Source organism: Manacus vitellinus, unplaced genomic scaffold (genome assembly GCF_001715985.3).
Source record: "Manacus vitellinus isolate BGI_N305 unplaced genomic scaffold, ASM171598v3 scaffold_3_pilon, whole genome shotgun sequence".
NCBI lineage: Eukaryota > Metazoa > Chordata > Aves > Passeriformes > Pipridae > Manacus > Manacus vitellinus.
Window position 1 is genome coordinate 34,714,137 of NW_021940535.1, and position 19,034 is coordinate 34,733,170.

General features: G+C 37.8%; 1 protein-coding gene across 1 annotated transcript in view; it reads right to left on the reverse strand.

Annotated features, from left to right (window-relative positions):
* The window catches only part of ITGA8 (integrin subunit alpha 8), a 108,406-nt gene that overhangs the window by 13,235 nt on the left and 76,137 nt on the right, over positions 1-19,034 (reverse strand). The window contains exons 25-27 of the mRNA XM_018075165.3: positions 18,035-18,193; positions 13,002-13,127; positions 9,646-9,759 (exon numbers count right to left, since the gene is read on the reverse strand). Coding sequence (XP_017930654.3) covers positions 9,646-9,759; positions 13,002-13,127; positions 18,035-18,193 — 399 coding nt within the window. The remainder of the gene's footprint in view (positions 1-9,645; positions 9,760-13,001; positions 13,128-18,034; positions 18,194-19,034) is intronic.

Below are 19,034 nucleotides of genomic sequence, written 5' to 3' on the forward strand. Positions count from 1 at the left end.
ATCACCTCCCTTGACCTGCTGGCAATGCTCTTTCTGATGTAGTCCAAGAGGCTGTTGACTTACTTTGCTGCAAGGGCACACATAATGGGCCACACATGTTCAACTTTGTGTCTAGCAGGACTCTGAGATCCTTTGTTAGAACACAGCCTTCCAGCAGGTTGGCCCCCAGCCTGCACTGGTGCATAGGGTTACTCCTCCTGTGGTATAGCACTTTGCATTTCCCTTCGTCACTCTTCACGAAATTCCTGCTGACTCAGTTCTCCCACCTGTTGAGGTTCCTCTGAAGGGCAATACAAACAACTGCTGTATCAAAGACTCTTTGCACTTTTCTATCATCTCCAAACTTGCTGAAAGTGTACTCTGTCCCATTATCCAAGTCATTAATGATGTTAAACAGTATTGGCCCCAGTATTGATCCCTGGGGTATACCACTATTGACAGACTGACAGCTGGACTTCATGCTGCTGATCAAACACTTGAAGCTCAGTCAGTTTTGAATCCACCTCTCTTCATTCATTTTGACAGTGTCAAAAACCTTGCTAAATTCAAGATAAAACCCAGTGACTTCTCTTGCCTTGTTCACCAAGATGAACCTCATTTTTCTGATTGAAGACTATCAGGTTTGTCAAGCATGACTGCCCTTTCGTAAATCCACACTGACAATTCCCAATCACCTTTTTGTCCTTCAGATGTCTGCAAATGGCTTCCAGGGCTTTTTTCTCCATCCCCTTCCCAAGGCTGGAAGCTGACTGGCCTATAGTCCTCTGAATCCTCCTTCTTGAAGATATATGTGACATTTGCTTTCTTCCAGTCCTCAGGAACTTCCCCCATCACTATGATTTTTCAAAGATAATTGAGAGAGGTCTCACATTGCCATGATACCTCCTTCAGCACTTGTAGGTATCTTCCATCAGGTTTCTTGGAATTTTGTATGTCCAATTTGTTTAAATGTCCCCCTGACTTTATATTCCTCCATTGAAGGTAAATGTTGATGGCTACAGGTTTCCTCTCTGATTGCAGAGGCCTCAAATTACCGTATGCAGATTTTACCAGTAAAGACCAAAGCAATGGAGGCATTAAGTAACTCAGCCTTTTCCATATCCTATTCAGCAGAAGACCCATATTTTCCCTAGTCTTCTTTTGGCCTTTAATATAGAAGCCTCCCTAATGCCCTTTAAGCCCCTTGCTAGGCTCAGCTCCTGGTGGGCATTTACCTTCTTAACTCTGTCCCTGCATGCTCAGACACTGCATCTATATTCCTTATCCAGCCCCTGCACCGGGTTAACTGACTCTTCTTGCACCTCCTTTATGTTTCACAGAATCATAAAGATTGGAAAAGACCTCCAAGACTGAGTCAAACCTTTAGCCAATCATCACCTTTTTATGTTTGATTTTTACCATGTCAGGATGGACAGTTCATGAGTTAAAGGAGGTGATGGTGATCCTGGAGAATCACTAGTTCTTCTGGACTCCTCTTTTTTTTCCAGGATCATCTCCCACAGAGTTCTTCCAAGTAGATCCCTGAAAAGGCTGCAGGCTGCTCTCCTGAGGTCCAGGGTCTGGTATTTGCCTTGTCCATTCTGTCTTCTTTTTAAAAACTACTTTTCTCTGCAAATATGTGAGTGTTTACTGGTGATATAAAGCCAGCACATTTATTGCCTTCTGGAACTCATTTGGCTATGCCATAATTTTGTTCTTTTAAAATATTGAGAGCAGCTGAATGGTTACTATCAGAATATTCAACCTCTCCTCGGGGCTTAAACTAGGAAAGAGTAACATGAAAAAAACCATCTTAAATGACTACATAGGGATAGTCAAATCAGCTCTTTAACACAGATGGCATCTAATGAAAGGGAACTACTTTTTCTATCAACATTGTTTGAAATAAAAAAATAGACTTTGTAAATAAATAGTTTTATACGCTTTCATGACGCTGAACATTTATGAGATGATATTTAGAAAAATAATTTTTCCTTATCACATTAATTATTTTCTGTTTTCAGACTCAGGCCATTTTTCATCTCTTATTCTTCAGCACTAGACTTCTCACACAAAGTTCCAGCATGTTTCTGTGGTTGTGCAACAATTTGCATTCAGAAAAAAGTGCGAATAAAGCCTCAATTCTAAGCAACAGATATTAAGCAGGATTCTGGATATGATTTTTATGGTTTATAAATGTAATCTGTAATGGGGAGAGCAGGATATGTTATATTATTAAAGAAGAAGGCATTAGATATTCAGCCTGATTGGCTAAGGTACAGTAAAGGCATTAACTCTCTTGAAACTTCATATAAAGGAAACATAGCATTCGTGGAAAAATAAATCCTTTCACCTACTAGACATGGCTTATTTAATTTTCAGCTTATATCCCAATAAGAACATCAGAGTAAGGTACTTCCTGTGGATTAATGCTTGGCTGGGGTTAATAAGCTTGGGTTGTGACCACAGCTATCAACTCGGCTCAATCCTTGATTAGGCTCCTGGAAATGCTGGAATACAGGAATGAAGAATATAACAGACTAAAGAGCATTTTCCTGCATTTAAAGACTTATGCATTTGTGCAAAGGGCTTCCAAACAATGACTGTGGTCAACATCAGTTGCAAACAGGATTCTTACTTATACCAACACCTTGGAGATACAGGCAGCTGTCTCTCCTACAGCCTTGTTTATAATTCTCAAGCCAATTGTAAGAAACAGCATTTCTTTACCATATCATTTTTTAAATAGCATATGTTTAAATATTCAGTGTTTACTGGAAGCAGCAGGACCTGTGGTTTGAAATTCAAGCTGAGGACTTATGGCTCAGAGGAAGGGGAAGAAAGAATTTGGTATTTGTGTCTGTGTCTAATGACCAACAGTAGGGAGCCCAGCCCTAGTACACTGACCTTTTGAGGTTCCCCTTGTGTTAGAACAAGCAGAGCCTGCTCTTGTACATGTAGCCGAGACAGTAGTTTGCAATAATCTGGGAAGCAGGCAAGGCACAGCCATCCCCTGTGTTGCCTGGGTGGTAGATCCTGCTGGTGTATCTATTAAGGCTTCTCTCTCCCTGCATACTTTTGTTTTACAAATAGATTTTTGAACTGAAGCCTTTGTTTTCTTAAAAGTTGTGAGACAAAAAAGCAGCCAGAAATGAAGGAAAATGTTCCCAATAAATATTCGGTTTAGTGTTTCCCTAAGTACAATTGGGACAGAAATTACATGAGAAGTGCTGGAAAATCTTCGACAAATCGAAGGACAGTTTTCCAGATTCCAGTGGAATGCTGGTGCTTTCTGCAGGAAGCTCAAGTACAGACCCGAATTTCCCCCAAAGTATCTTTAAGGCATGTGGTCATCCTGGTCAGAGAGTAGACTGAAATGCAGGGACAAATCTGGCTCACAGGGAGCTGGACTGAGGGAAGAAGGAACAAAACCTTTAGCAGCTTAAAGTCTGACAGATCATTACTGTTCTGCGGGTTTGAAGAGTTCTGGAGAGACTCCCCAGAATGATTCTGTTCCATTTCCTCTATGGAGAATTGTTCAACTTCACAGAATTTTTTTTCTGGTTAGATGTAGTCCAGTGAAGCACCCCTAACAGAAGGACACACACTTTCTCTATGGCAGGCTGCATGCTGTGGTGGAATCTTCCCCCCAAGAATTTATGTCTACTGCATATGGAGTTCAGTGCTGTTATAACAATATTGGCCATACTTGATTAAAACTTGTTTCCCTTTGTGTCTGCTGGAATCTGGCACACTTAAAGGAGTAAGCAATAGCTTTTAAATATATGCCTTGGGAATTCATTAGCTTGCTTTCTTTGACTGATACCTCCTAAAACCTGAACTACTGCCAATAGAGTAGCTTACATAAATGCTGAGAGTAGAGGTCATATAACTACTTGTTCTTGTATTAATCTGTTTAAAAATGTGTATATGACTCTGCACATGGTCAAAAAGTATTTGTGCTATTTGAAACAAGAGGGTATGCCCACACAAATGTACCTGTGACCAAAGACAAAATTCTGAAAATCAACACATCCTCCTCTCTATCATTAACTTTTTACACTTCACATATTATATCTTTTATATTCATTTAAACAGATTATGTTAAATTATAATAGAGACAGATATTTTCTTGTGATTCCAGAAGACTTTGGTATACAGATTATAATGGTTATTTATTTAAGATGCTTATTTCTTCATAAACCTAACATTACCTATACTTTAGCACAACTAGCAAAAGTCTCATGTTCTGCTCTTGTTAACAATTAAAATATTTTAAATAACAATGATTGAAAAAAAAACAGCCCACACCCAAAAAACCTCGTTAGTTCAGCCCCATGCAAATATCTCTTTCTTTGTAGCCTTCATTCCACATAAACAATGAAATCTAGTATAATATAGTATTTTTGGCCACACACAATTTTATTTCTTACTTATTTTGTTTTTTCAAATAACAACAGTTGTTTGACGTAAAGGCAAATTTTGTTGACGACTTCCTCCTTTTGTTTTTATACAGCTCGAAGGGCAGTTCATCAAAGTTTTGGCTTTTAATTCTCAGTCTGAATTAAAACAATCTACTTAAACTCCCATATATGGTTTATATATGTCAATGAATGAGGGAACAAGATGTCTCTCTCACCAACTTCTCTGCTTCCCCACTTCCATCCATGGACAGGGAATTTAGGTTGGCGGCAGAATTATTCTTTGAAAACACTAAGCAATCTTCCTTTGACTGAGATGTTTTCCACTGGGAACAGAAATAGGTTCTGTGCTGGGGGATACTGAGGATAGAATTATTGTTCCTTGGGGTCATATCCCACTTATAGGTGGAATAATTGCTCCCATAGTAAAGATGAGAGGAAGAGAAGTGATTGAATAAAGGGTCATACAAGAGTTAGATCTCTCAGACCACCTTCACCAATTCAGTTCTGTTCTGAGTTCCAAGTCTCTGCTAACAACGTGTGCTGCACAGTCTGTGTGGCCCCACTGCACAGGCTGTGTGCATTCTGCCTCCAATGGCCTTTGTGCACTAAACTGAATCCTTGTCCCACAAACATTGCCTGGGCTAAAGAACTTCTATCACACTAAAGAATCTCTGAGTTCACCAGTAATAAAATATGGAGATTCTCAACAAGATTTCTCATCAAGGAAATACAATTAGAGCATTCACTCTAACAGCGACGACAGCTCCAGGTCCAGGCAATGAAGGCAAAGGCAGATGAGAGGACTGGAAGGACTTGTAGCTGATGGTCCAAAATAACAAGGCATTATATCAGGCTTTTCCTTATTTTCTATACCTTTCCAGATGTCTCAATTTCTTTTTATGTTCCTGCAAAAGTGCAACTTCAGCAGAAGGGAACCCCATCATTTTTTAAAGCAGGCCTCTCAAGCTGAAGAGAAATTAATTTTGAGTCTTCTAGTCACGAATTCTCTAATCACTAGACTGCCAGCTCTAGCTTCTCACACTGAATATTGAATAAAAAAAGTCCTCCTTAAGTCTTTCAACTAGTTCCACAGGTATCTCCCAAGTAGTCTTTGGATTCTGCGTTCTGAGAGGGTGGGCATATTCCCACTTAATCCTGATTTGGGTGCCTATCCCCCTGATAAGGGATAGCCCTCATCCACCACCCCGATGATTAGAGCAAGTCAATCTGTCTGAGGTACCTCATTGTCTCCGTGTGTTGAATAGGGAGCCTAGGTATTTAGTTCCAGGTTTTGGATACCAGTCTGAGGCCAGGCACTTAAGGTACAGCTGTTGCAGCACACACCACCTTTATTTTGTCAAGCATATATTTCCATTTTTAGGCACTTAAAAGAAACAGGATCAGTGCACACTGAAATAATCAATATTTAAGAGAGAAGCCAAAACATGACTTTGGGTACTAAGAGCACCCTACTGCAGTGTGGCTGCTGTGTTTCTCTTGCTTTTCAACTTTTTCTGATATAAACTAGATTTTCCTCCCTTCTAGCTATTAAAGTTCATGCAGTTAGGAGAGCCAAATTCACATATCTAGAACTGTCTAAAAGTCAAGAGAGAAACAATACAATTATATTCAATAACATTAAAAGAAGATAAAATAAACTTCAAACCTCTTGGGAACTTCACACACCCTCTGTGGTCTTTTTACATAACTGCCTCCCCAAGCTCTCCCAGAAAGAGATTTGTATCATTGTGAGGAATTTTCAGTACAGGCTGAAATAATAGCTAAAAATGAGCTGAGTTCCAAATCCCACAGTGTTATAAAAGTTCCAAAGCGCTTGGAGCCTGAAGGATGTCAAAAATCAGACAGATGGTACAGATTCATCCCTTAGAAATTCATTTTCCAAACAGATGTTTTACTAGACAACTCCCAAGTCTTATATTAAAAGATACCCACCAGAGTTCAAAGAACGCTGGGCTAGATCCCCTCAGGTCTCCCTCTGATGACTCAGAAATATCATGATTAGACAAATGGGGACATAATGGAGCCCCATCAGAACACAACGTAACATAACCATGTAAGGTTGTTTCTCTTTTGCACGAATCAGGCTATTATTTGCTTGATCAGCAAGTCTGAATCCAAAAGTCAGCTTTACTAGAGGGTTCATATTTACAGCCAGGCTTTGAAGTTAATCCAGAAAATCTGTGATTCTTCTTGCCCTTTGCACAATGTCTGTCTCTATCTTTGCTGGCCGGTTGGGAAATTTGGGCTGCTTTATTTACTCAAACATGTCTAATCATTGCACGTCATTTAACTGTTATTTGTTATGGGAGTTTGAGTTTTAAGGTGACAGATTACAACTGTCAAGAGACAAGGGGTCAGCTGTTGTCAGTTAAACTAAGTGGAAGAGGAAGGAGTCACTCAATACATGACAGATATTTTGTGGCAACAAAATATACAGGCTGATCCGTATAACTTTGATGAAAAACATGAATTATTTCATCCTAGCATAAATCAATCATTTTCAATAAAATCCTTCTCAGGTTTGCATTAACATATCTATAAGAAGAAAATACATCATGACAGTGTGTTCTTGGCTTTAATGAGCACAAACAATTTCTTCTGCAGATCATCATGTCTTCATTTACATTATAACACAGTTCAGGAATGTTGTATGTCACCATTATCCTGCTTTCTTTGGCATATGAAAATTTTGTACATTAATTGCATGTGCAAAAGAGGTTGGGATGTTGCTGTAGAGACTTTCCCCTAAGCTTCTTCACAAAACCTTCCTGGTTCACAATCACCACATCCTGATTATTTTGACTGCATTTTAATCCTCAGTTTGAATTTGCAGATTTCAGCCTAAGTAACAACAGTTGTTTTTTAAATATACTTCAGTTTACTTCTGGAATAACTTCAGGAACTACAAGTTTGCAGACTTACTAGGAGCAGATTGTGTCCTTTTTAGGAAACTGTGCTCTACAGTCTTTTATGGTGATGGCTGTATGACTGTTAATTTTAAAAGGGGCTGTGAAAATGGGAACTGTTTTGAGGTGAGTGGGAGGAAGGCAACCAGACCCTAGGACACTATTTACTGTCTCTCTCTCAGCTTGCACGTGAAGCAGGGATCATGTTATTCCAGCAGCTATTTAGACATAAATGGGAGGATACAACAATTCTCTGGGGACTACCTTTTCCTACTTAGGAAAAAATCCTGTTGCTTTAAGTGAAGTTTTCTGAGTCTTTATAAGACTTGCAAGTTACTATTCAAAGGAAACAGAAATGTTTGCAGAGAAAAGGTAAAATCATGGCCCATAAAAGCCTTGTTTGATACCAAGGGTATGTAAGGCCAGTGGAGTAAGCAGATGATGTTCTTGTAGGAGTGTTTCCCATGAGGTCTCTGCACCCAGGGAGTGTACAGGATGGCTCCTCCTTGCCTCTGCCCACAGGCTGGTGTAAGGTTCCACCTCTGCCTGGAGCTCACTGAGTGAAGGGAGGTGCAGGCATAGCAAGCAGGATTTATTAAGGAGCGAGGAGAAGCTAAAGGGACTGCAGTGCTGGCACTGTCTGGTGTGTTTGCACACACCCATATCCCAAGGCCCAGCTCTGACCCTTCTCCCCTACACATATCAGAAGGAGAGCAGAAAAGACATTTCAAATCAGCTGGATAATGCATGTTCTGAAGATACCTTTCTGTCTTGTCACTGTCTACAGTCAGGCAACCACTTTTGGCATCTAACTTTCAGATTACTAAAATTACATGGTGAGTCCCACTGCTCCTGTTTTAAATGTGCTACTGAATTTCATGCAGTTATCCTTGTTCTGAACCAAAGTCAAGCTAACGAAGGTTACATCCAAGAAAAAGATTCTGGTTTTAGTAGGAATCATTAAGAAAAGGAGATTTCATGTCTTCTGTAGCTAGCTTGATCCAACTGTTACACATCTCCTGTCACAGCCAAAAACTCAGAGAAAACTCTGTTTCTCATTACAATTGTTTAGCTTTAATCTCTTACAGTTATTTCTTGTTATATACTAAACTGGACTTAGAAAAATCTTTATGAGGCTAATTCCCACTGAAATAGCTGTAAATAGCCTAGAAAATTGGCATCTAAGGATCCGTGCACAAGGTCTCATTTATGAGTTTGTTTTTTCACAAGACCTTGTTTTTGCCCCTTATGGAGTTAATTAGATTTCACCAGCAGAATGATGAAGAGAAAGACTTGACTGGATTGGGAATAGGTTGGGTTCAGTTCCCAATAAGGTAGCTAGCTAAAGGAGCTAAGCTTTATCTTTTCCTTGGTAACAAAATTATGAACGCTTGCTGTGTTATTGCTTGCACACTGCAGTGCTCAAAATTGTCACACATTGTTCCAGTCAAAGATAATATCTCTGCATCTCTGCTTGTCTCCATGTGTTAGGAACAGTGAACTAGTGCAGTTAAGTTCTTACCTGAACTTAACAAGGACTAGCCAGTGTGGGACTGTCAGTCTCTTAGCGGAATTAGAAAAAACTGGAATAAAATTCCTGTCCTGTTTTCCAACAGATGTATTTCTCCTATCACTGCAGAGATGCTTGCATACTGGCATTTTCCATGCAAAATTTTGTGAGACCTTTGCAAAAGCTTGCACCAGAAGATGTCCATCCCAGTTCTCAGATTTGGTAGGACAGAGAGACATTCAAGCTGTCATTTTTTGTATTTGAACCAGAATATGCCCTTTTTCCACACTTTTTCCGTGGTCTGCACTGTCCCTTCCCTTTAGTAGCAAGACACAGATTGTCACTGTGTGAGTGTTGTATATCATATGAGTTTGATACATGTTACTCTTCCCTAGATTAACAGAGAATGAATAACAATGACTTTTTAAGATGGACATAGTGTATGCTGTTTGGCTCCAAGAAAAAACTTCCATTGGGAAAGACGTTACGAATACGGAGCACATCATGGGGACCTAAGAGATTATTGATCTGGGCCAGTCCAGGAAAGATGTTTAAAAATAACCTTGGAATTTCCAGGTAGGATTTAGGACATAAATTTGAGAGGGAGTGCTAGGGAAAAAAAGAAAAGGAAGCAGCATGCATACAACCTGGACAGGAACCAGTGAGATGTCACCTTCAAAGAAAATAGTAGCAAAAAGCATTTGCATTTGACCCATTTAATTTAATAATTTATATTTTTAAATATCTGGTTAAATAAAATATACAGGGGTCTTTGTGTATAGACAGAGAGCTTTGTGTGTATTACCTCCAGGAATGTTTGTGCCCAGAGCCGGGACCTGATTTTTAGCGCGGCACTCTTTCCTCTTTCCAGTTGTCCCACAGTGCATGAAATTAGGACACACTTCACGTTTGTACAGTTCTGTGCACAAAACAAAGGGAAGTCATACTCATGCTTTGAAAATGTATAAAATCATAAGTAAGTAAAACCAAATCAACTTTCCCTTAAAGAGCTAAGCAGTCTGAAATCATTAATTTCATGTAATATACATGAGGTACCCCATGAGTCATTGTGAGAACTATAAACCAAAGGGGAGATCCTTTTTGTGTCACCAATGGGTACAACCACCTATCTGTAATAATGAAGATAAAAGTAAAAATTTTCAATAATATCTGCTCCAAAGAACTCTTAAGATGTCTAGGTATTTACCAATCTTTTGAATCATGTGCTTTGTCTTCACCTATCAGTAATTTTATGATTTCAACACTTTTTTTTCTGCCCTTATGCATGGAAAAGTGTTTATTTATGTTCCTAAATCTTTTCTAACTCTCCTGATTTTCCCACTGATATTTACATTATAGCAGCCAGAACATTTGCTGAGATTCATTAGTTGCTTTACTTCAAACTTATTGTCCATGAAACATTCCTGATGAGCAGTGATTCTGGCTCATATACAGGTTGGAAAGCAAAAGCCAAGCAATGCAACTCAAAACTATATACTCTTAAAGTCTGCCAGAAAAATGTTACAAAAAAGGTTAAAAGCTGACTGGAAGCCACTGAAGGGAATGAGCAGAGTCTTGTGGGGTAACCACAGAAATTATGTGGTTGTTTAGTGCATAGAATGGGAGAAGGATCTCAAAGAAAAATGTTTAAATGTGTGTACAAAAAAAAAAATTTTATATATACAAATGGGTTTTATCTGAAAAGTTTTTGTTTAATTCAGGAGGAAGGCTGAGGTTTTAATTGATTCCTATTTTTATAACAAAGCAGAGAATCCCTCCCATGACAGAAGGCCTTGTGACCTCAAATGCAAAGCTAAGTTTTCACAAGTAAGTATATTCCCTAGTGAGAGTGAGAATGCACTACCAGTGCCCATATTTCAGGAAATGAGATGATGATGTATGGAACCGATCTGAAAACACCCCTAAGGAATCCTCTATCTTTATAGACAGTTTTCCCACAAATCTCTATCTTATTGCAGGATAAGCAGAAGCTGTATGCTTAATTGCTGTTTTCTATATCTGCCTGAAAATGAAACTGTAAACTCTGGAACTTGCAGCTATAAACTTTTTTTTTAAAATGAATAATTTAAAGTATCTGTTTCTTTGGCCTTAAATATCCTCCAACCAGATTTATTTATGTTGCAGGATGAAGAAGAGCTGTTTTCATTAATATAGTGGCCAAAATCACATACTAACAAAATAAATCATTAGTATGCAAAAAGTCTACTTTTGGCTGACATTTCAAGACCTGAATACATATTTCTGTTTTTTTAAGTAATGCATTTAGCCTGTAGTGATTTTCAGAACAATGTAACATTAGAACTAATAGAAGAGAAACCAAATGTTTAATAAACAGTATGAATAGAGTAAGAGGTTCTCGGAACATTTTGTCTCTCTGTGAAAATGCTTTGATGAAAATAACAGAACTTCTTCTGAAGAAAAATACAAATTTTAACAAATAATTATCTTTGGCCAATCAGCCTTTTCCTAGAGCAGCATTCATTTTTCATGTATACTTCTACGGTGTCAAATAAAAAAAAATTTTTTGCATCTGTAGCACATAATGTTGAAGGCACACAGAACTGGGACACCTTCTAACTGAACTAATAACATTGCTTTTCTATGCTCATCTGAAAAAGTCCTATTATATATCCAGTGGTAAGCACTATACCCAATCCTATCCTAATTTGTGCTGATCAAAAGCATATTGTAGTAGAAGACTGCTCATCAAAGTGCCAATTTCACATTATTAAATTCTCAGCTAAATATATTTGATCTGTCTACATCAAGCGGCTGAAAATTCTCTGCTTCATATTTTAAGTTGCAGGCACAGTTCATACTTCAGAACTTTGTTAACCACTTCCAGTTGCTTCAGTAATTTTTATGTTTGCAGCCTATGGGCCTAATCACTAAGAAAGATAACAGATAATTAAGGTATTATTGAAGAATAGATTATGTGTTCTGTGATATTGACTGGCAAGTCTTTGAGAGCCCAGGCATTTTTCCTTCAGCCCCAATGGAATCAGATTCTTTCCAGGGTATTGGGTTGATGAAAGAATGACATAGGAATCAAGAGTTATTACTGTTTAAAATGAGTTCATCTGTGATTTTGTTCTTAACAACATTATGGTATTCATTACTTTCAGATTCTATCTTCTTCCTGTTACAAAAATTGCCAAATTAACTTTCAGAAGCACTCTAATTATTCTATTACTCCAGAAGACTTAGGTCTGTGAGGTTCTTTTCTTCCTACCAAAATTCTAGTCATGTCAAGGAATTCAAACATGAGCTTGCAGTAAACAGCTTAATAAGAGACTGGAAAACATGAAAGAAACTCTGCCTGCGATTCATAAAAATAGATGGAAAGCACTGACTGCATGAATCCTTCGACTGACCTCAAGGTCACCAAGTTTGAATGCTGCCTCTAGGCAAGGGGAGCTGATACCTACGATGCTGAAGTATGCTAAGGATGGGACTTTGAATAGAGGAATGGGAAAAAACAACTTCTCAAAATACAGCTAAGTCTAAATACTGACTAATTAAAGCTATTTAGCTGGGAGAGAAATCATTCCTCTTGCTCCAGCATTGTCTGGATTTTTAAAAATGCAGTGACCTGTCCCATTTGCCTTGCTTGTGGTACTGTAAAGGGAGAGAGAGAGTCTCACTTTCCCATGTGTATATAAGTACTTACTGGGGGGAACAAATATCCTGCAAACTATTTGTCTGTCAGAACTGTTATTCTACATGAAAATGTTAAAGCGTGAGCTACTCCTTAAGAAAGAGCCAGAATGCTAGGAGTCAAGTTAAGAAGAGACCTAGTTTTCAGAAATAAGAACTTGAAATTTATTTTGTGGATGAGAGCCTCATTCTCTAAATCAGTGATTAAATTCCCTGTGATAAGTGTGCATGACCACAGAGGTTTGTCTGCAAACAGCCTGGAGTCAAACAGCCAGGAATTTGGCATGCATGATCTCTGACGTAAAAATCTGTCAAATTCTCTAACCTGGGGAATGGTGATATGTAATAAACAGCATTTTAAATTGAGGGGTTAAAATTACTTAGAAAAATATTTAAAAGTTTGTAAATAAATTGCAATCAAATCAACAGCCACCTTGATACACTGCATGCACAGTCTCAGTTTATAGTTTTTAGACAGCTCACCAATATTTTTGCAGAGTTTTTCCTGTGAGGTTCTGCCACTGCAACATCCCTTCTCCTGATGTAATGAGAAATTGTGGAATTATACAAAAAAGCAGCAAGTTCAGGAGTGTCTTGTGGAATAGCAAACTGCAAAGACAAAAAATGTGAATAATAATGACATGCTTAGGAATGATTCTAACAGATTTATTCCCTCTCAGAGGTCTTGAATTTTGGATTAACACTGTTTTTTCAATTTAACAGTACAACCATGAGAATATACTATCTTCAACTAGGAGCACAATGAGTAATAGCACAGCAAGATATTGCTCATTTATAGGAATTACAGTAGATAATATTTTTTTCCACTTTTTACTGATGTCAATTTCATTGTTTTACTGAATTTTATTAGACTCTTGGGGTCAGATTCTGATATATATGACAGGATAAATTCCGAGTTGTCACACAGAAATCTGATCATTAGTTCAGATCACAACCTACCTATTGAAATATAATGATTTTACCAGTTTCAGAAAGTAGAAAAAAAAGGGAAATCTGAATTCAAACAACACAATTTTTGATCATTATTTGTTACAGATTTCTTTTCTTCAGCTTTATATTTACAGATTTTTATTCTCCAATTAAAACCTACTTTTTTTTTTTTTTGGAAATTTATCTTTAATTTCTACACAGAGCATTTATGGTTTCTATTATGAAGCCTCAAAGAACTCCTGGGAAACAGATGGAAAGATAAATTTTAATTCATGACAATCTAATCATATAAAATCAGAATAAGATAGATGTGGAAGTTTCCAGTAAGATTTCAATAGGAACTCCCCTAAACATAGCCAAGACTGTTTCTTAAGGATCTCAGATTATCAAGAGTTACATCAGATCCTTCTTATCAGTTCCTTTAACCTTGGAACACAAAATATCTTAAACAAATTCCTAAAGAAAATGTTTGTAATTGTAATAAATGTTGTAGCACTAAAGGGAAGAGAATAGCTGTAAACACACAAAATCTTCCACACGTTAATGCTGTGTAGTACTAGATTTGGAAAATTTGTACCCTTTGACAGTCTGAGATCTTCAGTCAAAAGCATTCTAAAAAGTGAAAGATACTGTAATTCATTAACAGATGAAAACCCATTAACAAAAGCAAGAATCCTCTTTTTTCTGTTGTTTAATGAGGTTAACATTGTCTACTTGCAATAAGGGAACACTTAAGTAGCTAGTACATCTCTCCTTTTCAATGTGGTAACATTGGAATTCTCCTTCCAGAATTCTTTCACCAGCATATATAGGCTTCTTTAATGATGAAAAATTAAAAAAACACAGTATAATGATACGCCTATATAGAAGCTGGCAATATATGATCAGAACTGATGTATATGTAGATCCATTTGAACACAAGATGATTTTCATATTTACTTTTTTTTTCATATATCCTAGAGTGTTATCATCTTCAGTAATGAATTATTACAGCAAAGGTTTGAAAACAGCTCTCTATGGTTAAGAGAAAACATACCTGTCCCCTGAAACAATTTAAAATTAGAATTTCTACAGTGGCCTAGATGTTCAGTTTAAAGATATTATTTTATCCTTCTTGAGCCAATAGTATGGAATTGTACAACTCTATAGATATTTTATATGCCACATACTTAGCACACTATATCTTAAATGGACTGTCGCTCCCTCCCTTTAACTACAACAGACTGTCTCAGCTTCCCCACCATGGAAAACTGTACTGCTTTCTTCTCCTGAGCCTTATGACTGTGAGCAGGTTTACAGATCTCCCCAGTTTTTCACTTTTCATTTCAAAACACTTTTTAGTTTTTCTCTTTTTCTAGCCAGGCAATACCCTCTGCTGCAATGGGGAACTCCATCAGAAATGTTCTGGAAGAAGACTTTAAATAAAAGCTACTGTACAAGAGGTGTCAGTGACCATTGAAGAGCAATGCACTGGATGGTATTATTTTGTTCCAAGACCAAGACTTACACATTATAATAACAGTTTTGCAGCGTGAGGAGACTGGATCTGAGAGACGTTAGCTCCTGCCAGTCATGCTGGTGGATATACCTTGCCCATGTGGTGGATTTTAGCTGCTACTTCACTGCTTCCCTGACAGGTGCCTCACTCATGGTACTTCAGTTCTCAGCTATTGAGAATGTGCCATGTGTGTCACCTTGTATAGTCTACCATGGAAGCTGGAAGCCTATACTTGTGGTATTAATAGGTATAGGTTTCATAAAATTGCTTTTTGCCATCAGTCTGGGACTAAAAAACCAACTCATCAGGAATACTGGCTCAGGCCATCTAGCTGAGCCCTCTTCTCACCTCAGCTACCTTTAGGAAAAGCAAGAACAGGGCATACATAACAATGCTCTCCTAATAACTTTCAGCTCCCAAATGTTTTCTGCTTGGGGGCTTACTTATTAGTATGAAGTTTTTATTCATTTACTAATCTTCACTGGACTTCTCTTTTGTGAATTTGTTCAGTTTCCTCTTAAAGTCATGTAAACTTTTAACCATGACTACTTTCTTCTGTCCACAAGTTCCAGACACTTAAGACCTGTCATCATGAACCACCACTTCCTTTTGCTTGTTTTGAATGTAGCTCTCCAGGCTTCAGTAAGTATTCCAGTTCCTGTGCAGGAATAGGCAGAGGACAGTAAATCCACAGCCATGCTCTTCCCACCACTACTCATTTTGTGGATCATATTTATGCATAGTCACCTCCTTTCTAGATTGATGCATCCTACTGTACTGAGTTCTTCTGCAATGGAATTCATTCCGTATCTTTGATAAGTACTTTTGCTCCTCTTTACACCTTTTTCAGGATTCATAATTTTATTATCCTTTCAAATCCCTCGCTGCCTTCAGAGAAAGCTAAGCTACAGAAAGGAAAAGTCCCCAGAAAAGAGTCTTCCCATGTGTGCACAGGTTTGATTCATTTTTGTGGATGAAACAAAAAAGCACGAAGGAAGCTTTTTTACAAGATAGGAAAATCAGCAATGGGGAGGAATACACTTCTTTGACTGAAACTGAACAGTCTAAGTAATTTCAAAGGGGAAATGACCGAGTGCCCTAAGAGAGCTGAGTTCAGAAATCCAAGAGAAACCAGGCAAATAACATCCTCGGCCTTATTTGGAAATTTGAGCCAAGCATCTTGCTGTTTATACAAAACCTGAAGGAAGCTATCTCTGCATCCTCTTCCCATACGAAGTAATAGATAAGCATTACATATTTAAAACCTGATTGGTGTATTCATCCTGTTCAGTGCTTTGAAAAACTGAAGTAACAAAAGGGTATTTAAATTCTTGAAATAATAATTGTGAATCTAAAGCCATATTCTGCTAAAACAGATGGACCATTATTATAGGAAAATTTCTCACAAGCTTCACAAGAATTTAGTCTTGTTTATGTAACATATGCAATCATTATCAAGTAGGAGAAGCAAGAGCAAACTAAAAAACAAACAAAAAACCAACCAACCAAACCAAACCAAAAAAAACCCACCAAAAAAACATTGCCTGAAAATGTCCTTAAGAACTGTGGCAGTATTCTACTCAGCTTCTTAATTCAAAACTAAAACAGAACACAGCGGCTAGGGAGGGAGGATGCTGAACTTCTTTACTCCTTTTCTTGTGCTTGCAACCTGATCTGAGCAGTGAGATTGAGATGCTACGCTTGCAAGTACAAATGCAGCACCTCAGCTTCTTCCTTCTTGCCCCTTTTGAAAAACATGTGGAAATGAGGTGGAAAAGATAAATTAAAAAAAATTCCGTTTCCAAACTTCTTGTGCTCAGGGTATAAAAGGCAAACATTTCCTGTCCTCTGTTTCCTATCACTCATATCTCCTCTAGAGAGCTAAATAAAATGGGGGAATCCTAATCCCTCTCTGGTTTCCTGGATGAAACACAAAACGCTAGCCATAATGTATTTGGTATACATACATTTTTCTTTATTCTTTTAAGTATTTATTGTTGTTCTCTCTTCTTAAGCTAAAGATTTGACTTGTAGCTGCTGTGGTTATGAGCAATCCCCATCACTAGAAAGATGTCTCCACTTTCATCCACTATACTGAAATGAAAACCCTCCTGGTATGCAAAAGAGGTAAAGCACTTTTAGCACTTAGAATGCAGGTCTCTCTGTAAGATGTTTAATAGGCTACTGGTTAAACTTGAAAAGTGTTATTTACTTCAGAAATGTCTGGCATCAGTTATGCTTAATAAATTGGATACCTTGTTTTTGATGGGATAATATGTAGAGCTGTGTTTTGCTTAATCTTCTGACTTTGAGCCAAACCAAGCTCTTTTGGGGGGATCTGCCATCACAAACATAAATCACAAAATAGGAAATTGTCCAAGCAGCCAGGGATCAGGTTAGAAAACTAAAGCCCTGACAGAATTAAATCTGACAAGGGACATCAAGTGCAATAAGAAAACCTTCTAAGCGTACATTGGTGAGCAAAGGAAGATAGGGAAAAATTTAGGCCCTCTTTGGAAAGAAACATGAGACCTGGTTACCCAGGATGGGGAGGACACTTAGGCAATCAATGCCTTTCAGTCCCAGTTTTCACTGGCAAGTGCTCCAGCCACGCTGCCCAAGTGACAGAAGGGAAAGGCAGGGACTGGGAGAGTAAGAACTGCCTGCTGTAGGAGAAGGCCAGGTTTGAGAACATCTAAGAAGCCTGAAAGTGCAGAAGTCCATGAGACCTGATGAGACACATCCACAGATCCTGAGGGAATTGGCGGATTCATTAGCTAAGCAATTATACATGTTTAAGAAGTTGTGGCAGTCTGGTGATGTTCTCACTGACTGGAAAAGGGGAAACATAACCCCCTTTTATAGAAAGGGAAAAAAGGAAACCAAACATGTACCATGCAACACAACTGTCATACTAGAAATATTATAGACTCTTGCTTTTTACCCAGGAAAACGATCTTAGGGTCTCTGTTAAAAATTCCCCCAAAGCTCCATCCCATTGTGAAGTGTAGGCAAAAAAAAAAAAAATCAAGCATATTACAGACAGAGATAGAAATAAAATACTTACCTTTATTTGCATTGTATTAATGGGAGAGCTTGTTTGACAGTGCAATGGTCCATGTGTCTGAACGTGAAGAATATAAAGAAGAAATTCTTCTCGACTGGACACAGGCCAACCGACATGGAGAACTGTATTGTTGATGGCACTTGGTCCTATATTGTGCAGCTGTCAAAGAAATATCATCAGTACTTTCCAAGGCAGTAAATAACAACAAAAGACACAGCAACAACCACTTAGGTATTTTCAAATTCTTAGTGTTCACAGCCTTGGAGTATTTTGGAAAGAATGTATAGATTATTAACATCACTTTATTGGTGGAGAATCTCTGGCAGGTAGGAGACGAGGACCTCTGTACATTAGTCATAAAGCCAGTGGTAAATCTGGGAGAACAGCATTTTCTGTCAGTCTGTATTCAAGAAATCCGACCCCTTTCTCATTTTTTCCTACATATGAAGAGTTGAAATTACCTAAAAAAAAAACCCCAACACAAAACACACTAGCAAAAAACCGCTAAAGAACTATGAACAATGAACCATAACAGATCATACTTGAAAATAGTAGTCAAAACTTCAGAATACAAAAGAATCATACTTCAGGGCACAGGAATAGAAGGTATAGCAGAACTTTAGCTTCTCTGGTTAAGAACTCTATTTTCAATACTTGCCAATTCAGATTTCCTCCAAAGAAGAAAAAAGAACCAGTTTTCCTAAGGTAACATCCCAGAACATTATTATTTCTTGGAAAAAAGAGCAAAGATAGAAATAATAACATTTTAAAAATCTGGGCTATTAAAATAGTTTCCTTATACCAGTTTACAATATGAAAATATCTAATGACCATAGGAAGTCTGGATATGTGTTATAACTGGGCATGAAAATCTAAAGAAGCTGAACACCATGGAGATTTAGGCACAGTTTCTAGAGATGTGACAACCTCCTTTTTTTAAATGTGTAGAACTTTTGTGACTGATGAACTTTATTTAGAACTATATAAAACCCATTTTCAA